The 27148-nt window shown below is 35.2% G+C and overlaps 1 protein-coding gene across 3 annotated transcripts; it reads right to left on the bottom strand.

The window, feature by feature from the left end:
* On the bottom strand, positions 1–26718 carry LOC127844582 (aurora kinase A-A-like). Of its 3 annotated transcripts, none has more exons than XM_052374950.1 (8): positions 26596–26718; positions 18596–18731; positions 17690–17797; positions 16686–16765; positions 11095–11233; positions 4088–4236; positions 3044–3275; positions 1–2087 (listed from the first exon to the last, which is right to left on the bottom strand). In XM_052374950.1, the coding sequence occupies exons 2-8, from the start codon at positions 18695–18697 to the stop codon at positions 1989–1991; spliced, it is 909 nt and encodes a 302-aa protein (XP_052230910.1). In that variant the 5' UTR covers positions 18698–18731; positions 26596–26718; the 3' UTR covers positions 1–1988. The 3 variants fall into 3 exon arrangements, with proteins under 3 accessions (XP_052230910.1, XP_052230909.1, XP_052230911.1); XM_052374949.1 differs by having other exon boundaries at positions 17690–17801; positions 18601–18731; XM_052374951.1 differs by lacking the exon at positions 26596–26718 and adding an exon at positions 19760–19777.
* Positions 26719–27148: the final 430 nt, after the last annotated feature.

Genomic DNA, 27148 nt, shown 5'->3' with positions numbered 1-27148 from the left:
AAAAGGTTTGGGAATTTTATTCAATGAGTGTATAACAATTTCGCATCAAATGAAACATATAATTTAAACAGCTGTACAATCAGTGCATACTGGCACTACAGATATTACATCAAGAATACAATAGCAAGCATAAATCATCGAACGAACAGCACCCAGTACCACAAACACATGGAGAAAAACTAAAGATGGACAGTACAGAATAGACCATACCGTAAGCCATTCTTCTTCCTACTGAAAAAGAATGCTTAGTAAGTTGATTGTAACATTCAAAAGCGCTTATCATCCTTCCATGCACAAGTACCGGTAATGATAGAACCTTTTGGCTTTTAAAGGATTAAAGATAAGATGGTAAATACGATACCAGCACATTAATTACAAGAATATTAAATTGAAAATTTTTGTGTTAAATTAACAAAGTAAACACATTAACAGCAAAATATCATGCATGTCTGTCTTCATGACTACCAGCAAATGCGCATGTATGCCTGTTCTTATGACTGAACATATAAAATTGAAAATGTGCACATAGAGAAATCAGCACTATCAACAATATCAAGTATGGGTAAATCAGACAACGCATCAGTAATTCATTAGTTATTAGTTTTTACACGCATGGATCACACATTCTGAACAGCACTTGAACTATACTGTTTAAATTGAAGCACATAAATACATGCCAGCAGAGATTGAAGGTTTATGAAGAAATTCAAAATATTTGTTGCATTTTATAAACAATTCTGGTATTGATCTTTCAAAAACAAAAATCTAATTACTAGCCAGTACAAGATATACAACTGCAATTACTGGACAAGGAAAAATAGTAAAAATAGAGAGAAAAACAAGTACATGTATAAATGTTCCGTTATGCAAACTTTGTTCATACACTTTAAAAAGTTAATTAGCACCTTAATTTCATGACATTTTGTTATAAAACTTAAGATTCATGTAGTGTATAAAAGAATATTATAATATAGTAGTTAGTATGAGCAGCAGGAGAGAATGAGGAGCAGAATCACATATACATCAAACATTCCATTGAACCAGAGCAGTTGGACTTGCATGGATAGATTATAACTACCGGTATATGTAGAAATTGCACATGTAAGAATCTAAGGATGTACACATAGTAAGTTAAGTCTTTACCTCTAAGCACAAATGTAAACACAGTCCTTGTTCTGCACAAATTAATGCACATTGTTATATCTAATTTGATATCACAGAATGATCACAAGAAGTCAAAAGAAAAATTAACTTCAGAGCGACTGTTTATTACTTTATACTGTCTGCATTACAGTGTTAACAAATAATTCCTTATCAATCATGTTCACTGTCAATATTGAGATGTTAAATAAAGCAAAGTTGATTGAATATATAATGCTCAAACTTTATGTTCTCATAATATCCAGAATCCTCACCCTTAAAAAATGGGAATTAACATGTTATCTGATAATCCAAATACCCAGTAAAAATAATAGTGAAACAAATTGTAAATTGTAATGGCAGATCATCAATTTCAATCTACAAACTTGCCAGGGGCAAAATAACCAAGACTTTTATTAGTATGCAATACTTAAAGGCTGTATAACACAAATATGGAAGGCATATAGAATATGATATAGGAGATATGAGTAAACATGTTTCATGTCACAAAATTATCCGAAAGCATTACATCTCAAATAATAGTGTCTTTTATTGTAATTGACTATTACCCTCAAAATACCAATGTAATGACATTAAAACATCTTTGTTCATAAATTTAGACATTCATGTTATGTCTATTTAAATGTTTTTTGTTGAAACCATATGAATTTCATCCTGAATGACAAATAAAACTGGAATTGTCAAACAAGGTCAAATAGGTTATTTAGAAAAAACATATACACTCTAGAAGTATATGAACTTTTTCAAGCCCATATCCTCGATGAAAGACTCTTTTCTGAAGCAACTGATCCCATAGCAACCCTCTGTTTCCATGACACTGGCAGGTGTTAGCGCGGTTCCTGTTTGGGGCAGTAGTTGGCAGTGATCCATGTGTGAGTCATCACCTGGTCCAGGGGCATTCTTGTCTTCGGGTCATGCTTCAACAACTGTCAAATAGCAAGGGCAAGTGAAACATCATGACACATGATATGATCATGGGACATTATTAAATTGCAACTACAAACAATGTGGAGAGAACATTTAGATCTTTTACTTTTGGTGAAGAGTTCTTAACTTTTTTAACAAAATTATTTTGTAATGAGTTTGGAATATATTGTTAAAAGTTTGGAATGACATTTTCTCCAAATGAAAAATGCTTAAGTTAAGCCGCATCTATAGGCTATATGGCCTCATGATTTTTCAGATAGATCAGTATTGTCCAGTGACTTGTACATTTTATTTTATTAACCTTGACATGGTTATAGTGTACTTTGGCTTTATGTTTAAATAAGAATTTGATTGATTATAATTAAGAGTGCATGAAATAAGACTATAAGGATGTTGTCACGGATGGCAATTGCTAAGTGTACCCATGACACAAAACTGTTTACCTTAAGTGTGATGTACAATAAGGGTGCTAAACTAAACCCCTAACAGGATTGTTTTAAAGTTTGATAATAGAAAGTAAAATTAAAGTATGTTCTTAAATTTCTAAATGAAAATCTACATAAAAGAAGACAATGGACATTGTTGCAGTTACCAGAAAAATGTTAAGTGTTAGTTATACATACAATCAAGCATTGATTATATAGCTGGAATCCACCTAGGATGTGAAAAGGGCAGAGTGCTCTTTTGTCAATGGGCACTTTAGCCCACATGGTTATATTAACCCTGAGGTGTAATTACAATATAGCATGTGTTATATAAAATAAATATGTCATATTACAGACATTTTCATTTAAAACCTGGTAAAGTATTATAATAAAGTAATAAGATAAAAACAAAGGAATGGATGGGGTCTAAAACTAAAAGTGGAGGGTGTGATCTAAAGGGGCAGGTTGCTGTGTCCTCCCTTTTAGTTAGGCCTAGCTGGAGCACTGCAAAATAAACTGCAATCACTTACACTGCCGATCAAGTCCCTAGCCCCCTGTGACATGTATGGGGGGTAGCGTATATCGACCTTGGTGATGCGTCTGTATGTCTCATTGTTACTCTCGGTCTCAAACGGGGGTTTACCGACGAGCAGTTCGTAACAAAGCACCCCTAGGCTCCAGAGGTCAACGGTCTCATCGTGATACGCCCCCTCGATCATCTCTGGGGGAAGGTAGTCCAGAGTGCCACACAACGTGGTACGTCTGAAATGTTATCATGATATGAGTCACGTCATGCGAAAATGGGTCTTATCCCAAGAGTTGCTGCACTCTTATTAAGATCTACCCTGTCCACTTGTGTAGTCTAATTTACTGCACAGAGTGGTACACCTAAAATGTTACAAAGATACATGCCACATCATGCAAAAATGGATCTTATGCCATATGCAGCCAGGGTAGTTGCTGACCAGCCTGTGCATAAGCGCTGACTGGTCAGGGGCTTCCCTGTGTGATATTTAGACCACAAAACCTTAAGCCACTTCACAGCAGACAGAGAAGCTCCTGACCAAACTGCATTTATGTATTCTTTGTTTTTAAGTTAAAATATAAAAACATTGATGGCAAAATCGATGGACGATTGCAAAGAAAATGGCCTGATTGATGGAATGCGCCTTTAATGACCTGATTGAATCTAGCCAAGTGCCCCAGGTTACAAACAACTAATCGATTTTATTTGTTCACATGCTGAAAACACAATTTTGGAGAAAAATGAAACAATTTTCCTTTGTTTTGTGATTTGTATTTCAGACAACCATTTGGACTTTTTCATTAATAGGGAAAGTATAAATAAATAAGGAAAACAATCACTTTCTTTAGATGGGTAATTATACCAAAAAAGAGGGAGTGTTTTTTTAAGATATGCAATATGACATATTTTTATTTGTTTTAAATATGTACTTGTAACATTTGCTTTGATATCAACCAAAACCAGGATCATGCTTAAGATAAATAATTGCGCCATGGCAATGGAGCCACATTTTGGTCCCAAATCATCCCTAAAACAAGTGACAGCCAACCTGGAGGATGGAGCATGTACGGACCAGCCAAAGTCTGCAATCTTGAGGTTAGCGGTCATTCCTAGAAGCAGGTTCTCAGGCTTGATGTCTCGATGGATCACCTTCTTGCTGTGGCAGTACTTGAGGGCATTGGCCAACTGGTAGATGTACTGAGACAGAGATAGTACGAGGGGTTAAGATACACATTGAGTGCCAATTTTAATACTTTCCCATGCCCCCAAAATTACTGGACATAATTATGTATAGTACGATCAATATCTAATATAGTAGCCAACACCAAAACAGTCTAATACAATGGCTGTAAAACAAGCCCCTGCTAAAATCAAAGCTCTGACTGATATAATTTAGGCGAGTATGTTGGAAATCCTGTTTGCCCGCTGTAAACATCACTGCGACTAACAAGTAATGTTTGACTACCATTAACACTGGGGCAAAGTGGTCATAATGGCATTGATTGGATTTTGTAAAAAGGAATGATACAACATGACTAGATTGAACAATAATCAAGCGTTGTAGGGGCCATTTTTTTAGAAATTGAGGCATTGGACAATAAGGGGGAAGGGAATCATCCGATGTGCTTAAACTGCCTGGGAAATGTCCTGACCACACATATCTATGTCCTTAAGTTTTATTTATAGACAACTTTTTTCATCTCTGTCAAACAGTTGGAAAGGTATTTATTCATAAATCCATGAACCTTTTCTTTCAGGACTTGTACTAGCCATTGTTTTTTGGACAAGAGGGCCTGAAAAGGCCCAAAGTTGCTCACCTGAGATTCAAAGAAACTGACCTATTCTGTGCAGCCCGAGATGTCATAAGAACAAAATGTTCTTACCAACTTTCATGACTAGTGAACACCCTGGCAGCCACATTTTTCAACAGAACAGGGTTTTACTTTAGCCATAAAAGGAACAAGACTACTGGAAGCAATAAAAGTCCCTTACCGGCTCCACCATTGTCAGAAATTCCACCATTGTCAGAATCTTTTTTTTTATTTGTTGCCATAGCAACCAGAATTTTTGACGTAGGAACAAAATGAAATGATGTGCATAATGTCCATATTGACATCTATCCATGTTCCAAGTTTCATGAAAAAATATTAAGAACTTTAAAAGTTCTTGCAGGATTCAGAAAACCACCATTTTCAGCAGTATTTCTAGCCTATTTGTTGCCATAGCAACCAAAATTTAAGACCTAGGAACAAAATGAAATGACGTGCATAATGTCCATATTGCCATCTATCCATGTTCCAAGTTTAATGAAAAAATATTAAGAACTTTTAAAAGTTATCGCAGGATCCAGAAAACCACCATTTTCAGCAGTATTTCTAGTCTATTTGTTGCCATAGCAACCATAATTTTTGACGTATGAACAAAATGAAATGACGTGCATAATTTCCATATTGTCATTTATCTATGTTTTAAGTTTCATGAAAAAATATTAAGAACTTTGAAAGTTATCGCAGGATCCAGAAAAAAAACACCATTTTCAGCAGTATTTGTAGTCTATTTGTTGCCATAGCAACCAGAATTGTTGGCGTAGGAACAAAATGAAATGACGTGCATAATGTCCATATTGCCATCTATCCATATTTCAAGTTTCATGAAAAAATATTAAGAACTCTTATAGTTATAGCAGGATCCGGAAAACCACCATTTTCAGCAGTATTTCTAGTCTATTTGTTGCCACAGCAACCAGAATTTTTGACGTATGAACAAAATGAAATGACGTGCATAATGTCCATATTGCCATCTATCCATATTTTAAGTTTCATGAAAAAATATTAAGAACTTTTTAAGTTAACGCAGGATCCAGAAAAAAACACCATTTTCAGCAGTATTTCCAGTCTATTTGTTGCCATAGCAACCAGAATTGTTGACGTAAGAACAAAATGAAATGACGTGCCTAATGTCCATATTGCCATCTATCCATATTTCAAGTTTCATGAAAAAATATAAAGAACTTTTAAAGTTATCGCAGGATCCAGAAAAAACACCATTTTCAGCAGTATTTCTAGTCTATTTGTTGCCATAGCAACCAGAATTTTTGACGGAGGAACAAAATGAAATGATGTGCATAATGTCCATATTGCTATCTATCCATATTTCAAGTTTTATGAAAAAAATATTAAGAACTTTTCGCAGGATCCAAAAAAGTGTGACGGACGGACGGAGACAAAACCATAAGTCCCCTCCGGTGAAACCGGTAGGGGACTAAAAATGCCCCGCCCCTGGCAGCTATGTTTTTCAACCAACTGGCATCATTTTTAAACTAGTCCAAGATATTATTAGGATGAATCTTCTGACCAAGTTTTATGATGATCGGACAATTAATGTGGCCACTAGAGTGTTAACAAGATTTTACTAGAGCCATATAAGGAAAAATGCCCCGCCCCTTGGCAGCCATGTTTTTCAAGCAAACATAACCATTTTGATTTCATCCAAGATATCATTTAGACCAATCTTCTGACCGAATTTCATGAAGATTGGACAATAAATGTGGTCTCTAGAGTGTTAACAAGGTTTTACTAAAGCCATACATGTATAAGGAAAAATGCCCCGCCCCCTGGTGGCCATGTTTTTAAAGCAACTAAAACTATTTTCGAACACATCCAAGATATCATTGGGACAAATCTTCTGACCAAGTTTCATGAAGATCGGAAAATAAATGTGGCCTCTAGAGTGTTAACAAGGTTTTACTATAGCCATATAAGGAAAAATGCCCCGCCCCCTGACAGCCATGTTTTTCAACCAACCAGCAACATTTTTGAGCTCTTCCAAGATATTATTTGGATGAATCTTCTGACCAGGTTTCATGAAGATAGGACAATAAATGTGGCCTCTAGAGTGTTAACAAGATTTTACTATAGCCATATATGGAAATGTCCTGCCCCTTGACAGCCATGTTTTTCAAGCAAACGTAACCATTTTCGAACTCATCCAAGATATCATTGAGACCAATCTTCTGACCAAACTTCATGAAGATTGGACAATAAATGTGGCCTTTAGAGTGTTAACAAGTTTTAACAAGGGAGTTAACTACTGGTATTAGAAAGAAACTTCATGAAGATTGGACAATAAATGTGGCCTTTAGAGTGTTAACAAGTTTTAACAAGGGAGTTAACTACTGGTATTAGAAAGAATGAACATTGTACAGGTTATCTTTCTTCAGCATACTGTTCACGTTTTCACTATATACATATAGAGAAAACTGCCCCAGCCCCTGGCGGCCATGTTTTTCCACCCATCATGACCATTTTTGAACCCTTCCGAGATATCTATAAAATCGATCTTTCAACAAAATTTCATGATGATTAGGCCAAAAATGTGACTTCTAGAGTGTTCATAAGCTTTTTTTTACTATATAAATGTAAGGAAAATGACCCCCCTTGTGGTCCTGTTTTTTTACCGATCCGAATTCAACCGTCGTATCCAGAAAACAAATGTTCTGACCAAATTTCATGAAGATTGGACCAAAAATGTGACTTCTAGAGTGTTCACATGTTTTCACTATTCACATACAGAGAAAACTGCCCCATCCCCTGGCGGCCATGTTTTTTCACCGATCTGGACCATTTTCGAACTCGTACAACAGAGCTCCAGATAAGGATTTGTGAAATTAGTAACGGTAAATTAATTAATAAATTAGTACCTGTACTACCATATCCAAAAATACAGGTAGTACTGTACTACCCGTGTTCTTGGATATTGAAAAGTGTATAACTTACTTTACAGAAACATTTGCAGCAATTAAAATAAATAATTTTAGCTTCTTAAACAGTTACTTTATTAGGTTTTCCATTCTGAATTATGATGCAAATACAACCAGGGCAACAGATAATATTTTGTATTTTGGGTCAATTCTTTTCACTGCAAGCTCTTTGTAACAATTAGTTTTTGCCCCTCAAAACTATTTGTCAATTAGTTTTTTACAATTTGATCAAAACGTATATACATTTCTTGATCAGATTAGCGCTTCATTTTTGGATATTGATAATGCTCAGCATTTCTTATTCAAATTAAGTCATTATATATTCACACAGACAATGGTTGTTTGTAAATATTAGTACAAATTGTATATTGACAAATGGATGATGGAGTCATTTTGTTTAAGCCAGTTTCAACACTCCTGCCCTGCAGTCTCAGATAATACTTACATTGCCCAACCCTCTCAATCGATGACAAGACAGTGGAAATCACGATGTTGTTAGTTTTTGAGACACGGAATCGCAGCGGTGTTTTGAGCCGAATATTTCAGAATATGTCACCTGCGCTATAAAATGTGATAGAATACTCTTCACAATGTCTTTTCACGACGGTTTGGGTCTCGTAACTAATTGTAAAATATTGGGCGCGCACGCCGTTTATGAAAGTTTCCTAACCCGACCGCGTTTCAAAGAGAACCTTTTTCCGAACTTATTTCGGCGGAAGTAACTTTTTACATTGACACCGGCCCAAAACGGTGTTTATATGAACTAACTGAAAATATTACGGCGGCACTAAAGGTTACAATACACTTATTATAATTAAACGCGGTACGGCCGAAAACGGAACAAATAAAACGACGAAGAATCAATATCAATTAGTTTTCCATTTTCATAATTGTTTTCTGTACGATTGATTTTTAATTTCTATTCGTTTTCTGTCAAATACAAATTGTAAAAACGATAAAACGAACCTTATCTGTTGCCCTGTACAACTACACATTAAAACCCATGGCTAAATACTATTTCTTCATTTTTTTGACAAGAAAACACAGTCAATTAGTAAGCTAATTAAAGGAACACTAATGTCACTGTCTCATCTCAAAATAATCATTGCTTTAGCAGTTAACTGTAAAATCATATTTGGTTTTCCAATCTTCCACAGTTTTTGTTTGGATCCGTTTCCAATTGTGTTTTCTTACCTTTTTAGCCACTGATATAATTATTATCAAATCGTTTAATATCGGGGCGACAATTTCTTTTTCTGGGTTTACATCTTGAATGTCAGGATGGTAAGACGACCGTATGTAGCCAGTTAATATGACAACTGTTGAGTGAGTGAACAAAGTGTTTTTTGAACCGCTTTCGGTTAAGCCGGCATGCCCTTGCGCACAGACATATTGTTTTTGACAGGTTTACGAGTTACCAGAAATCACGCCTCAGAATAGACAATAATACCGGAACCCAGTCTAAAACTTTTCGGTAATTTAAATTAACGAAAAGCGCCATTAGGTTAGAGACAAACAAATCACGCGGCTCTCACGCAGACGTATCGGTTAACAGTGTTTTTTTTCATTCAAAATCGGGTCCGGTAACCAAACCCATTCCCAATGGAAAAAAAATAATATTTTTCCCAAATTGGAGCTAAAAATTCCCAATGGAACCAAAAAAAAAAAAAAAAAAAAAATTTTTTTTTTTAGATCATTATTTTGTTTATCTCCCATCCATATAAGATCAACCTTAGTAAATATAATACTGTGAACACTTGTATCCATAATTTTGAAGCATTTGTTAGCAAAACAACAACAACACTAACCTCCCAATTTTAGTAAAAACTCCGCGAATTTCCCAATCCAAAGGGACCCGGCCCCATTCCCAAAATGGTGAGAAAAAAAACGCTGAGTACGTCCAGATTTTTTTGTTAATTCGTACAAGGGATTTAAAAGTTGTAATTGTACGTCCAGTTTATAACAAAAGATGTGTTTGTCAGAAACATAATGCCCCCTTATGCGCCGCTTTGAATTATTTTTTTGACCTGTGACCTTGAAGGATGACCTTGACCTTTCACCACTCAAAATGTGCAGCTCCATGAGATACACATGCATGCCAAATATCAAGTTGCTATGTTCAATATTGCAAAAGTTATGAAGAAGGTTAAAGTTTTGGTTAAAGTTTTTGACTTTGTTTTTTTGACCTTTGACCTTGAAGGATGACCTTGACCTTTAACCACTCAAAATGTGCAGCTCCATGAGATACACATGCATGCCAAATATCAAGTTGCTATTTTCAATATTGCAAAAGCTATGACCAAGGTTAAAGTTTTGGGACACACACACGTACGAGATATCAATGAAACCAATGTTTTGATGAAATTTAATGATGATTGGGCTAAAATTGTGATTTCTAGAGTGTTCACAAGGTTTCTATAGCGCCATATAAAGAATACTGCCCCGCCCCCTGGCGGCCATATTTTTCAACGGACCGGAGCCATTTTTCAACTCAACCAACATATCTTTAAGACAAACATTTTGACACAGTTACATGAAGATTTGGCATCTAATGTGAGTTCTTAAGTGTTTACAAGGTTTTTCTTTTTTCTTGACCTAGTGACCTTGTTTTTGACCCAGCATGACCCAGTTGCGAACTCAGTCGAGGTATCAATGGGACAAATGTTCTGACCAAGTTTCATGAAGATCGGACAATAATTGTGGCCTTTGGAGTGTTTACAAGGCAAATGTTGCAGGGCACGACGGACAAAAGGCGATCACATAAGCACACCATGAGCACTGCTCAGGTGAGCTAAAAAGTTCAATTGTGAACATTTTGATGTACCGGTAATTGAATTTAATTTGAGATTTTATAATCAAAATACACTTCATTAAAATAACCTCATTTAATTGCATTTTTTTAACCATTTATTTTTCAGAATAGGTCCGTTTAGCAGCCCCGTACATATGCAAAGAAAAGGCCTGTCTTTCAACACAGCATAGCAAGATCTAGAGCAAAGTAATGGGCTGCTGTGCCTTGCTCCCTTTTGATTACCACACACTGTCTAGGCTGGTAAACACAATACAAAAATGTTTCTTAATTCTATTTTCTTTTGCAAATTACAAACTTCCAATACAAGTGTAGGCGAAGAGTGAAAATTACCTAGAGTTGTTCAATTATTACATAATGTCACCCCATTTATTCAACTTTTCATTCTCTGTGTGTCTCCTTTTGCATTAACATGAACCTCTTCGAGTTCCTTAATCTTTCCCAACAACATAACTAATCAAATTGCATGATAATATGTATGACCAACCTTGGCAGCTATTTTTTCCTCAAATCTCTTGACCCTCTGCAGTTCCTTATAGAGCTCTCCCTTTGGGGCATACTCCAGTATAAGGTACACACGTGTTTTGTCGTGGAAATAACCAAACAGCCGAAGGATGTTGTCGTGCCTATGGAATACAAGGGCAGATATGTTAAGACTTATCTTAAACTAGAATTTGTAACAATATTGACGATCAATATCCATGACGCCGCTTGTCATAGTGAGCATCATGTTATAGATTAAGAATGTTCAAGTTTAGCAATTTTTTTGGCCCATTAAGGCATTTCATGATTTGGTAAAAGTACTGGTACCATACCGCTTGGGAATAATTAACACAAAAACCCCTGAAAAAGTCAATTGGGAAATATCACGTCATGAAATCTTCACATTGGGAATTATGGGTCTTTTTAATCACTTGGTAAAGATTGCACAAACCATTTCAAATATTCATATACATGCATTTTGGCTTGAAATGTTTCAGTGCTCATTTTACTTGTTCACCTGCAGATAATTCACTTTTGGAACTAAAGTGATGTAATTTTCCTTCCTTTTAAGAATTTTTCAGATGGCAATTATGAATTTTGTTGCTTTTCCTCAATTAAAAAAGTATCTTTTATGGGCCCTTATATAGAGGGAAAAAATTGATGCAGTTTAAAAATGGACACAAGTTTGATTTTTAATGCAGGATTATAAAAAATGCAAATTTACAACTTCATATCATAAGAAACAATGCCTTCAAAGTTGATTGGTCAATGCTAAAGTGAAGGAGGATGTATTCTGGACAAAATTTTATCTACAAATTTCCATGGTGATTTCAGTATACCCCCATCCCCTTCTGGTACTATGTTGCACTAGGAACAATCATGAGACTTATTTTAATGCATATTAATTAGCCAATTTCTACATCTAACTTGTTGGGTTCTAGTCCTTTCTAATGAACATCAGGCCATCCTTAAACAAGGGACAAAATTGTCACAAAACCAGGTTTTCATTGTGAAAAAAAAATCTGATAAAGGGAGAAAACTCAAACTGAACTTTTGAAATGACCAAAAAAAATTAACCCCCTTTGTAAGTTTTTTTTTTTTTTTAAATCTATTTTTAGTCGTGGCGACCTTGACATTGGAGATATTGACGTGAATCTTTCGTGGGACACACCATCCCATGATGGTGAACAAATGTGCCAAATGATTTTAAAATCTCACAATGAATGACATAGTTATGGCCAGGACAAGCTCATTTATGGCCATTTTTGACCTTTGAACTCAAAGTGTGACCTTGACCTTGGAGATATCGACGTAATTATTTCGCGCGACACACCGTCCAATGATGGTGAACAAATGTGCCAAATGATTTTAAAATCTGACGATGAACGACATAGTTATGGCTCGGACAAGCTCATTTATGGCCATTTTTGACCTTTGAACTCAAAGTGTGACCTTGACCTTGGAGATATCGACGTAATTATTTCGCGCGACACACCGTCCAATGATGGTGAACAAATGTGCCAAATGATTTTAAAATCTGACAATGAACGACATAGTTATGGCCCGGACAAGCTTATTCCGCCAGCCCGCCAGCCCGCCAGCCAGCCAGCCAGCCCGCCAGCCAGCCAGCCCGCCAGCCCGCCCGCATTCGCCAATCTAATAACCAGTTTTTTCCTTCGGAAAACCTGGTTAAAAATTGTTTGGCATAACCCGACCCACGTAAATTTGGGTGGGTAGGTAGGTAGGGATTTTTTTTAGCATTTTTTTTCTGAAATTAAACTCCGACATATACCAAACTGAAAGGTAATTATCAAATAAAGCTCCAAGTCTTCTGCCTTATGAAATGAAAATTGGTAAATATTTTTCTGCACCGTTCGTATCACCTCACGTGTATTTGTAAGTCTATATTTTTTTATAAAGAACATCGAAAATATAATATAATCGACAAAAAATACTTTATCAGCAAACGAGAGTCCGAAAAGTGTACGCATTTTGCACATGAAATTAATATACTATTTGGTTGACATATTACTTTACAATAGCATAGTTTGTGAGTAAAAAGCAACAAAGTAATCATTACATTTTAATTTCAATCAAGAACAGAAAGGTGTAACATCTTTGACATGTAACTAATTATTTAATTATTATCCTTTTATTAAGATCGATAGACGGTAGAAAGTTGTAAAGTGATCAGCTTAAAAATAATTTAAAGAGTGTTACGCTTATTTCCATTTGCTTATTTTTTATACGACTTTTGCCATCGGCCATTATATTGCAGGCAGATGACAATTTCAACTGTGTATTCCATTAACTGCGCATGAATTACTAGGCTTTTTCCGCTCCATTTTGGGAATACGCCACACTTGAATTTCGGGAATTTCGCGTCATAAAAACCCCATTTTGGGAAAAAAATTATTCGCAAAATTGGCTCAATTGGGAAAAATTATCGCATGTAAATGGTGTTTCTTATATTTCAAAAAAGCCGTTAACTGGTAAATAACGACTATTTTGATAACTTATTATTAAAATTTTACAAAGTATTATGAACATGTGAGATAAGTGCAGGTTTTTTAATCTGAATTTGGGGAAAAGGCCTGGCCTTTTTTGAGGTGAAAAAAATCGTGCGAAGCGCCGGATTTTGAGGAAAATAAGGAAAGTCTTAAATAATCATTAACATATTTTACAGTTTTTAAAACAAATTCAAGGCAACAGATGATTTAATTATGCAACACTTTCTATTTTCTACACCGGATCAGGTTAACTTATTATCCCCACGCTTTTTGAAAAAAAGGTGGGGATATTGTGGTTATCTCCGCCGTCCGTCCGCCCGTCCGTCCGTCTGTCTGTCTGCCCGTCCGTCCTGGCCTCTATCTCCTCCTACACTAAAAGCACTAGAACCTTGAAACTTACACACATGGTAGCTATGAGCATATGTGCCACCCTGCACTATTTGGAATTTTGATCTGACCCCTGGGTCAAAAGTTATAGCGGTTGGGGTGGGGCCGCGTCAAAAATTATCACTCATTTTTTTAGGTTATTTTACATTTACTTCTTTATTTCTACACCGATTCACTTCAAATTGATACTGGACCTCTCTTATGACAATACGGTCAATCTCAACCATGCATGGCCCCATTCCCAACCCTGGGGCGCCCCGCCCACATAGGCCACACCCACCAAAAATTTCCATTTACTATAATTTTTTCATTTCTACACGGATTCACTTCAAATTGATACTGAACTTTTGTTATGACATTAGGGTCAATCTCAACTATGCATGGCCCCAATCCCAACCCTGGGGCGCCCGCCCACATAGGCCACACCCACCAAAAAATTCCATTTACTATAATTTTTTCATTTCTACACGGATTCACTTCAAATTGATACTGAACTTCTCTTATGACATTAGGGTCAATCTCAACTATGCATGGCCCCATAACCAACCCTGGGGCCCTGCCCACATAGACCACACCCACCCAAAATTGCCTTTACTATAATTTCTTCATTTCTACACCGATTCACTTCAAATTGATATTGAACTTCTCTTATGACAATACAGTCAATCTCAACTATGCATGGCCCCATTACCAACCCTGGGGCGCCCCGCCCACATAGACCACACCCACCCAAAATTGCCTTTTACTATAATTTCTTCATTTCTACACCGATTCACTTCAAATTGATACTGAACCTCTCTTATGACAATACAGTCAATCTCAACTATGCATGGCCCCATTACCAACCCTGGGGCCCCGCCCACATAGACCACACCCGCCCAAAATTGCCTTTTACTATAATTTCTTCATTTCTACACCGATTCACTTCAAATTGATACTGAACTTCTCTTATGACAATACGGTCAATCTCAACTATGCATGGCACAATTACCAACCCTGGGGCGCCCTGCCCACATATGTCACACCCACCCAAAATTGCCTTTTACTATAACTTCTTCATTTCTACACCAATTCTCTTCTAATTGATGATGAACTTCTCTTATGACAATACGGTCAATCTCAGCTATGCATGGCCCCATTACCAACCCTGGGGCACACCTAGGTCAAACATTCGGCGTGGGGATACGCGTCGGCCTCTGCCGCGCCATTTCTAGTATATTTTAAGGTAAAAAAAAAAGTTTGTTTTTTTTGGAATTGGGAATTTTTTTCAATTGGGAAAAAAACAACCAGATTTGCATTGGGGAATGGGGCCGAATTTGGGACCCGTGGCATAGAGCAGAAAAAGCCTGATTACCTAATATTACCCCATAGCGAACTCAATGTTGATTGGCCAACTACTATATGTGCTTCAAAACGTTCATGGAAACAAAGAGAAAAAAATAGTTTAAAAAAAAACAATCCGGATTAAAATGGCGGATGTTTTCAATGAAATTTAACGAGTTTTTAGCATATTCGCAAATTATATTTTTCTTGAGCCAAATTCGCTATATTTTTGCAAATAGCAAACGACAGCGCGAGCACTGATAAAGTGAGCATTTATTCCAATAATAACACGTTCACAATGCTCGTGCTGCCGTTCGCCATTTGAGCCATCTGCACCATTTGCAAAAATATTGAGAATTTGGCTGAAGAAAAATCTAAATTGCGAAAAATAAAAAATCTAGTAAAATTTCGTTGAAAACATCTGCAATTTTAATCCGGACTGGTTTTCTATATTTGTCTCTTTGTTTCAATGAAATTGTTCGCAATTCGAACAATTAACAAAACCCGGTCTCTACCCGATTAGACATCGCTTGACCTGACCTTATTTTTATTGAAGTGCACATGGTAGCTGGCCAATCAAAATTGAGCTCGCTTTCATATGACATGACGTTTATGAATGAAACATGAGAAAGGGTGGAGCTATCGGATAATATTGGGTCATTTATGTGCAGATGTTGTATAATTTGAATACACATTTATATATTGCAGTCTGCCATCAAAATAGCGGCCGGTCGCTAGAGATAAACAAATAAAACAAAAACGTGACAATACCCGTCAATAAATTTTTCTAAGCTGACCACTTCATCTTTCTTCCAAATATTTAACCATCTGAATTAAAGGTGATAATTAAATAATTAGTTATATGGCGATAATATTACACATCTCTGCCAATTGCCGAATTAAATTGAACGGTGATAATTAATAAATTAGTTTTTTTACTCCCAAACTATCCTGAATGACAGCAGCGTAATTTAATTAAAGGGATGCGAGAAAAACAGGAGCGGTTTAACTGTATTTAAAGTCTAATTAATCGCATATGCATATGTCAAATAAATAGGCGACTCAAATAAATACCAGTACTCGTTTTGTTCATTGCTATTCTAGATATCCTTGAAAGAGCATTCAATTAAATGACGCAAATAACTGGAAAGGATAAAAAGCGGAAAGGCAGAATTTAGCGGAAAGAATTTTCAGCAAGCAAAAAAAATTTTTTTTTTGAAAGTGAAAAAAAAAATTCAGTCGGCCCGATTTTAGTGGGTCGGTCAGGTTATGCCAAAACAAAAGAATTTTTAAGGGTGTCCTCATTATTCATAAACATGAGCAACCAGTTTGACTATGTGAATTGCAGTTTAAGACACTAGCTTTAATCTCTTACCTCAAATGTGACTGTATTTCTATTTCTCTCCTAAGTTGATGTTCCACACCTGACTTTTGAAGTTGTGATTTAAATAAGACCTGAAATAAACAGGATGGGGCTTGAGCAATAATTATTTAGATCATTGTGAGAGATTCTAGCGATTGACAATGTGTTTGCATTACAGTACAGTCCATTTGTATTCAGTGGCAGTTAAAACATTTACTATTTAAAATCTTTTCTATGCATAGAAATTATTTCTTTAAACAAGGTGCGTTTGTGAAACACAATGTCCCCCTATATGATGTTTGACCTTGAAGGATGACCTTGACCTTGTGAAGGATGACCTTAACCTTTCACCACTCAAAATGTGCAGCTCCATGAGATACACATGCATGTCAAATATCAAGTTGCTATCTTCAATATTGCAAAAGAATTCATTAAATAAGCGATTTGGGCCACATATATTTGACCTCTGACCTTGAAGGATGACCTTGACCTTGACCTTTCACCACTCAAAATGTGCAGCTCCATGAGATGCACATGCATGCCAAATATTAAGTTGCTATCTTCAATATTGCAAAAGTATTTATAAAATAAGCGATTTGGGCCACATATATTTGACCTCTGACCTTGGAGGATGACCTTGACCTTTCACCACTCAAAATGTGCAGCTCCATGAGATACACATGCATGCCAAATATCAAGTTGCTATCTTCAATATTGCAAAAGTATTCATAAAATGAGCCATTTTGGCCACATATATTTGACCTCTGACCTTGAAGGATGACCTTGACCTTTCACCACTCAAAATGTGCAGCTTCATGAGAAACATATGCATGCCAAATATGAAGTTGCTATCTTCAATATAGCAAAAGTTATTGCAAAATGTTAAAGTTGGCGCAAACAGACCAACGGACCAACAGACAGACAGGGCAAAAACAATATGTCCCCCACTACTATAGTGGGGGACATAAAAAAGCTGAGAAGGAATAAGTATAAACAATGTTGGCTATCTTTCATACCTTTAATGCTACTACATATTTGCTGCTCTTCTCTCGCGCCAGATATACATTCCCAAATTTGCCTTTGCCCAGCGGCTTTCCAATCTCAAAGTCTTCCAGACACCATCGCTTTCTACAACAACAAGATATGTGTTTGTCAGAAACACTATGTCCCCTTCTGCGCCACTTTGAAGCTATAAATTTGACCTTTGACCTTGACCTTTCACCACTCAAAATGTGCAGCTCCATGAGATACACATACATGCCAAATATGAAGTTGCTATCTTCAATATTGCAAAAGTTATAGCAAAATGTTAAAGTTGGGGCAAACAAACACACCAACAGACAGGACAAAAACAATATGTCCCCCACTAAAGTCTATAATGGGTGGGGGGTGGGGGACATAAAAATATAAATTTTGAAAATCTCCATATACATAACACTAAAACATAAAACACTAAATAATGCTACTTTTTGCATTGTGACCGTCAGATCACTATGAATTCTCATGATCCCAAGATGAGTGGCAATTCAGTCGCAATTTCAATAACCTGTGTACACATTTGATGTTGGTGGACCCAGTAGACCCTTTAATACAATACAAAATCAGAGTATATCCTGGGCACCCGTATTACCGGTGACGTAAGCATGCATTTGTAAATAAAAAATATTAAATTAATAACATTTGTTAGCCTGTCTTAGCATCAACAATACATGTACTTATATTACTGATAATATGAATATATGCATAACATAGCAACAACACGCTCTTTTTGCATTAATAAAAACATAGACAAAAGCAGAAAAAAACTACAAAAGACTACTGAAATTTTTTACAATGTATAACATTGAAATCAAACTTATTGACAGGCAGAATTACCAACTGACTGACTTTGTTTGTGGGGTTATAATCACTATTACAAGAACATTACTTTTCTTTCTGTCCCCCTTGAAAGTCTCCCCCTGGGGCACCTGCAGCCCCTCCCTCTGTAAGGTTCTCATCTTTAATCGTCTGTAACACTCGTTCATCTTTGATTTGCTCTGACACTCTCGGATCCATTACCTAAATTGTAACAAATACAATGTACATAATTCAATGAAATGAATAAGAAAGGCAAACATTTTTAAAAGGGCCTACGTTTTGCAGGGCTCACAATGACATTTGCCAATTTAGCACTTTGAAAAGATGTTCAGATGTTCTGGGACATCGAGTTCAATTTTCCAGGACTTTTATACATATAGCAATATTTAAAAACATATATGCATTTTTGGTACGCATTTTATTTCACATCGTAAATTGCTAAGTTCGAAAGCATATCCAAAATACACTAGATTTATTAACGTCAAATTAAACATTACTACTTCCATTACTAGATACAAGCCACGTGTTTTTCGAGTTAGAAAAGAGCACCAAATTGCTTTTGTGTGTACACATGTCACATCTTCTGCAGAAAACGCGTGATCGAATCAGCTGGATCAGGGATTTCAATAGATTTTAAAAACCAGGAGTCAATGACCCCTGGACTGAAATTTTGAGGTGTCAAATTGAAAAATGCTGGGGTCAATTTTGAAGCGTGTTGTGTTTTTGTCTGTATTATTCAATTTTTTAGATAAAAATATGCTCTAAGAGTAGCATAATATCTTAAAAAGTTATATAGCTTTATTAAATAACAATACCTTGATGAAAAAAAACACAACATATTTTAATGAATTGGTACATTAAAATCTACTTCCTTTTAAAACATTTAAGTCTTTTAACACATTTAAGTAATTTAAGATATGTACCGGTAGCACCTTTTCATCACATATTTATCGTCATTATATTATCATCATCCTTATGATAGCTTTTCTAACAAAACACAATCAAAATGCATGGAACATCTAGTATATCTATTACTGTTTATCCGAATACTACACATGTCCGAAATATGTAAGTATAAAAAAATGAACTGTGATTCCAGTTTATATAAGATGGGTGTTACTCGTAATCATCGATGGATTAACAAACTGACAAAACTTACTAGAAGATCTACGTAATTAATAGACCGTTGATCAATTTTGTTTTTTCTTTAATTACTTTTGCCTACTTACTTTAACCGTGCCGTCTGCAAGTTTGCAAAAAAACCTGCAATTATCGGGTGGTCAATCAATTATCACGTAATCTCTGCTGCTAATTCATGGTTCAAACAGAATTCTCAAACCTTAATTCAAGCATTTTCAAGGACTTTTCAAGACCAAATTTTCATTTTCAAGGCCGAGAACCGTACGTTAGTTTCCTTAAAAAAGTGCATTTTCAAGCAAGTTTAACACAGTAAATATCATTTATTTGCTCAAACAAATTAAACTTCTTCCACAATAACTCATACATGTTATTTCTAGTTATTACATACATGTTATCCATCCTTAACTCAATGAGTCTCACATACAGTTTGTCAACCAGTTCCGGATAATCAGCAGTTCCGATTAATTTGTATTTAATTTTCCATAATGCCCCAATAAAAACAAAATGATAAGTGTTTAAGGTATACATTAGGTAAAGGAATAAATTAACAAAGTTTTAGCAAGAAATCTTTTGTAAATAGCTTACAGGGTGGAAAAATGCAGCAAAAAGTTAACCGGAACTGATTGAATGAGTTATGTGTTGAAATGTGCATATGGATATAGAACTTAGAAGGCTTTATTATTTTCAAATAAACTTTTTGCTGATTAAAAACAAATGCTATGACAATGTTTTGAAATACTAATATTATTCTGTAAGCTGAATGATTTTTTATAATTTTCCTAAGGTTGGACTTTAATTGGCTATTTATGACAAAAAACTGCATATGCCGTCTGACCTAAGCTGTTATCATACAAAATAAATATTACCCTTTACTTTTACATCTTCTCACATTTACACTAAATCCCGAAAAAAAAAAATGTGGTAAAAAGAATAAACGTTTTTGCCGGGCGATTCTAAACTGCTGTACTAACTGTATGTATTTACTTTTTAAAGTTATTACAAACAAACACATTGCTTCTCAATTTCATGTAATCTTTGTGGGTTTCCCCTTTCTCATGGCTTTTCAAAGCGCTTTCCCCCATCCTCAAACATCAACGGTCTTCATAGAGAACCGACAATGTGCTTTTTGAATGTCATTTGTTTTCTGTACCCAGGAATATTCAGTTAACCACCCTGGTTTGAAATGACACTTCCCCATCGCTGCATTTTTACTCGCGAAAATTGATCACAATGGAGAACCTCTGACGTAGTACACATAATCTGTGACGTGTACACATAACGTTTCGTACTCAATAGTTTACGAAACTTATATATTTCGTACTCAACTTTTTGCGCGAAGAAGGAATTTATGATAATTTTTCGTAATATTTCCCTTAAGAACGATTTAAGTTTATAATTAAAGCGATGATACATGTAATTTTGAAAAGAAATAAACATTTTCAAAGCTATTTTACATGAAATAAGCACTTTTCAAGCACTTTTTTTATGGCCAACCTTTGTTCAAGGGCTTTTCAAGCCTAGGAATCGTTTTCAAGCACTTTTTAAGCCCTGTGCATACCCTGTAATTACCCAGTTAGTGCGCACGCACTATTTAGAAGGTGACATGTGTATTGGAGGAGATGCGATAAGATAAACAACGCCCGGATAATTCCCTCGATTATAGACTGAGTTTCAAATACTGAAACATTAATTTCAATTAGGAGCACAATGGGATTTATTACCATGGAACTCGAGATGTTAACTGACTGACGCACGGGTCAAATTTTCGATGCGTCAAAATGACGCACTGCAGAAAAAAGGGTTGCGTCAAAAACGAGTCATTTTTAATTTGCTCGCGTCAAAACGCAGGATTCGGCGTCTATTGAAATCCCTGTGGACGTTTTTATATGGCGAATGCAATTCAAATTCACTTATTATTTGTATTGTTATAGTTACTGGGGCTTATAAACAAGACCAGCACCCTCACACTACTTTGGGGGAAGGGGTCTGCAGCCCTTAGGAGGGGGAATTTTCGCGGCGTTTCCCTTTTTGGGGGATTTTTTTACTTACTCTCTCATTATTACATTTGTACATGTTTGCACTATATTCATTGCATTTTTCATAATTTAGTATGTTTGAAAGATTAAATTGAAATAGAATTGAGATATTAAACAATACCGCCTTTTCGGTTTCACTGCGAACATGAGAATAGTTCTTGCTATCATAACTTTAAATGTCGCTTTTTAAGATTTTTGACTGGCGTGACTTTATAGTTATGGACCAACCCCATTAGGAAAGTCAACCAGAAATTCCCAAACAGTTCACAGTTAACAAAGACCTGTCCAAAACAGCTTTTAAATGCAGTTATTGGCCCAAATCAACCACTTGATCGGAAAGATTGAAATTTTTCACATTTAACTGATATATTCTTTCACAAACTACTATCTTAAACATTTAAAATTTATCTTTTCTGCTCTTACATATCGAGAAAAACAGCGATGTGACAGACTTTCTTGAAATGCGAATCTCCGAGACTTCACGGTCATATGACGTTATTTGTATTTATAGTAACATACCATGTGCTCAAGTATTTTCAAATTCAGAATGACATTTCCCGGTATTTTCGATTATTCTGGCTTGTTTTGTAAACAAATTGTAACATATTTTCATCTATTGTAAGATGCATTTGAAACATTTGAACCTTTAAATATTCCCCGATGCAGTAATTTATATTCATTCACCAATATATGTAGAAATGTATCCAAGAAAATGAGCTTTCTTTGATTTATAGGGTGACATAAATATGTTACAACTCTGGTTGACTTTCGATACGGGGTTGGCTTCACAGTGCTCCAGCTAGGCCTAAATCGAAGGGCGCCGCGCCCTGCCCTCCCAAACCTCCGCCCTGCCCCCCCCCCCCCCTCAAAAAAAAATAAAATAATATTTTTTTTTTATTTTTTTTTCACATATGATAATTCATAAATCTCTTATTACATTGTAATTAGTTTAATCCTCATTGTAGACATTATATTTTAATGGTTTTATAATAATGTGATTAATACAATTATTTATAACATATAAATGAACATGCAATAGAAAGCATTCCAGAAATACCCGCGCGCTCGAAAGTGTCCTTTTCACAAAATACTGCGCGTCGAAAGTGCCCTTTTCACAAAATACTGCGCGTCAAAAGTGCCCTTTTGACAAAAAAGCCCCCCTGCCCTTTTCAAATCCTAGCTGGAGCACTGCTTCAGCGTACATGTCTGTCAATACTATATATCGTGTAAGTACCTGTTATCCAACAGCACCTATTATCAGACGTTTTATTTTGGTTCTGTATGCACATGCGCAAAAGTGCGCATGACGACACATTGATAAACAAATGGTCGTACATGAAGTCCATGCCCTACTTGCCTACTTAGCTTAAAACAAATGCGCCGAAAACAGGTTAAAGGAATGCATTTATTGTTATTTACACCGTTTTATGTGTTTTTAGCTATTGCTTTTTGAATGCATTTATCAAAACGTGCATTTACACACCAAAAAGCATGTTTCCGTTTGCAATTTTGATTGCAGAAGACACAGATTTTTTTGCCGAGTCCGGGTCACGTGATATTCATGTGACTTGGTATATACTGGAGTAGTATTTATGAAATGTCGGGTAATAGGTCATGTTTACATTGGCCGCCATTTTGTTTTGTCTGCTAGAGGTGACAATAACCAGGGAATCATTGTTATGAATTCTTGAAGGTAGTTTGCTGGAAAACTTTACAGATAAATCATTTAATGATTGAACTGTTAGTCATTTGTTAAAACAAAATGTTTTTGTGTTTCAATTTTAAGGTAATTTAACGGAAATTTCTTAGGTGTTCGATAACTGGTTTGTCCACCATAAACTGTATGCTGAAGTTTCTTTAGCTAACGTGAGACAATCAATATGATAACAGGACCCCTGTTAATTGATCGATTTTGACACTTAGCGTAGTCACCTATAGACCAATTCATTGTTATTGTTTTGATTCCGAATTTTCGCGCATGCGGGATGCGCTGGTAGTCAAAAAGCACTGGGTACAGTTACGATAAACACTATGTCAAAATGATAATGGCACGTGTTTAGTCAATATATCGAAAACATTAACAACAACATCATAACACCTAAATACTATTAAAGATATTGCATTTTTAATGTCAATATTGTTTAATTAATACATGTATTCTTATCTATAAAAAATATATACTTGTTAGTCATTAGCATCAAGGTAAAGGTGGTCTGAAGACTAAACACCGACAATTTCACAAAACAAAGCTATGCATTAGCCGATGTATTTCTTGCAGAAGGACTTCAAAAATTACAAAAAATAATAAAGCATCCCATTATATAATTATAATTATCAATTGTATGAGTACGAAAGTGTGGTAAAAAAAAATGAGTGAAAGAAAAGGGGTGCATTAAAATCTGACATACCGGTACAACAAAGCCCTATTAAAGCGAAGTGCATGACAGTATTTAAATGTTATGATCATTTTCTTTTAAATTGGATGATTTGTTTTTAAGGTGAATAACACTATAGATGAATCGTTACATACAACTGAAAAACACAACTTCACATGATGCAAATTAACCTGTGAATTCATGTATATTGAAATTCCTTTACAAGTGTATATGAGTGACAAATATCTTACATTTTATAATATATATCTACATTGTTTTTATTTTTCGTAAATATTATTTACCCCGGTAGTCATACGTAATTTCTTGTTTTCATGGTGTCGTTTGTGCATGGCTGTAACATTCAATCTTCAAACGGAATGACGTAGTTTTAATTAACCGGTACCCGCTAAATACGTTTAATGATTATATGTACATTTACCATTTATTAAATACGTTTTGTTATAAATTACCGGCAAACAGGCTAGTATCTTCAAAGCGTACATTTTCTGTTAATATATACTGGACAAATTATTATATATTTTTTTACGATATGTAGCAGATCTAATTGAACAGTTGAACTTTGGCGGTATATTACTCAACCCCAAATAACTGCTCAATACTACTAGAAAGAGAAGACATGGTGGTACCATCAATTGTGTTTAATGACCAGACTTTCATATACCACCTGTGGTCAGGGACCTATTGTTTGTATAGGTCCCTGCTGTATTTTATTACACTTTGCTGTTAGTTAAGTAGGGACAATATCTGATCAAAACGAGATAATCGGCTTGTGCCGAACAAAGGGGGCAATTAAACACCGGAATACAAAGGCTAACACGATTTTAAGCTTGATGCAAACAATCAAATCAAACCAATTAAATTAAATTAATTTAATGTGTCAAAGTGTTAGTTTTCCTAGACAGACAGACAATATTTTTTTAGTAATTTCCTTTTTACTCCCATCGTCAACATAATAAATCGATATTCCGCCAAATCCAACAAATTTTCTTTTTATTTTATGCTTTTTTCGCATTTCGTCCAAAAAATGACGTCATTTCACAGTAAACAATGAAAATTATCGATAATTTTCACTGATAATTTTCACTGTTTGAAACAGTGAAATTATCAGTTTCAATTCACTGATATTCCTCTATAAACCACCGGAAAGCATAAAATAAAACAATAAAAATACATATATGTTGCTTTAAGGTAGGTGAAACTATGTCACAAAGTATATTTACATTTTTTTTAGGGTAGGTGTACCCATTGAGCATAAAAAGCGCACAACGAATATACAATATATGTAATTTATTTTGTAAAGTCGCGATTAATTCCTGATGTTAAATTATATTATTAAAAGGACACAAGAAAATCTATTTATGGTGTTGTTTTTTTCCCGTTTGCCTGTTTGCATTTAAAAATAAAATATTTTGCCAATAATACTACCGAGTTTATAATGAGTGGATTGATGTAATCAGCTATGGTCAGATTACAGAATGATATAATTGTAAAATTTAGTTCAATGTTTTGGAAGACTTTTTTTAGTTGACTTGCACAATGTACCTCGTCAACATCACAGTCATGTGGTTGATATTGATACGCGCCAGAAAACATATTTCACCAAACACAATATGAATAAATCAAATGTATATTGGGGTACATAAGATGAACAATGGGTAAATTACGTTATACGATTTAACAAATTTGATCTGATACTCAAAGATTCCTTAACACATAAACAAAGTGTTATTAGTTCAGACCCTGTTCTTTAGTTGCAGCAATTGTACATACTTAATAACAGATGGATTATGGATTATCATAGTGGTAGGTTAGTATATGCTGTGTGCATGGAATCGATCTATTTATTGTTTGTTTTTATTCTTATTTGTTTGAGTACAGTACAACAACTTTTGGGATGTTTAAATCTAAAATCTAAAAATGATCGTATACATATCAAAATATATTAAATAATGTATTTAATATAGATGTAGAGCGTGACAATAAATATCGTGCTCGATATCTCCCCTTTGATCGTGTCTCTCTTTTGCCTACCAGAGTAGCACGGATAAAGACACGCAGGTGCGCGTGACGTCACGCGTGAATTGGTCTATTTGGGTAGGCATGGGCACGCTGCGGATTAGTAGGAACACAGATTTGAGGTGCAGTTAAGACTAAGATAAGGTTCATGAATATATGGATTTTGTAAAATACGGGACATTTGACAGATTTCCGGGACTGCGGGATACGTTCTTCATTTCCGGGACAATCCGGGCGGTATGGCGTGTATGTCACTCTTCTTGAAGAACAACAGCTTTTGGAAAATGCACTCGTTCTTTCAAGATTTAAAGAGCAAAATGTTTGTCCTCTGCCTCTGGTCCTACTAACCATATCGAAATATGAATTGACATGTTTAAAACTGAATGTCATGTATTTCACTGATAATTGGGTGAATAACTGGTACGCTTTGTCTTAAAACATTGTGTCATCTGTCTTGGAATCGAATCAGATACTTACTTGGTCGTTTAACTCTTTATAATCAACTCAAACTAAAATTAAATTGGATTCAAAATAAAGTTGTTTATTCGGTCTTTCAAATTTGCAACGACAATTTCAATTGGTAGAATTGAGTATCGTAACATATTTTTTGATTGGATGATTATTTATAGGTAAAGCACCACTATGATATTCAGCCTTTACGGGCTAGATACTACTTTTCAAATGAAATTAAAACAAGACTGTCACTTAATATAAATTGTTATAATGCGCTGTCCTTTTAAGGTTTTAAGGTTTCTGATTCTATGTCAATCAATTTGATGTACTTAACATGCTCGATAACAGGATTCTAAATCATGTGAAAGCAAATGTCAATTGGACCAGATCAACTTCTTTGCAATCTATTGATAATACCGGGGTAATACTTATCGGAGGCATACAATAAAACATCGCTTAATAAGTTAATAGCATACTTAAAAATTTTCGATTTAGCAATTTATTTTTATTTCATATATATATTTCTTTATTTATTATTTGTATGATTTATTTGTCGGATTGAATAATTGTTTTATCA

This window comes from Dreissena polymorpha, chromosome 9 (genome assembly GCF_020536995.1).
Source record: "Dreissena polymorpha isolate Duluth1 chromosome 9, UMN_Dpol_1.0, whole genome shotgun sequence".
Taxonomy (NCBI): Eukaryota; Metazoa; Mollusca; class Bivalvia; order Myida; family Dreissenidae; genus Dreissena; species Dreissena polymorpha.
Note: the sequence above shows the minus strand (reverse complement) of the source record. Positions and strands in the feature narration are given on the sequence as shown.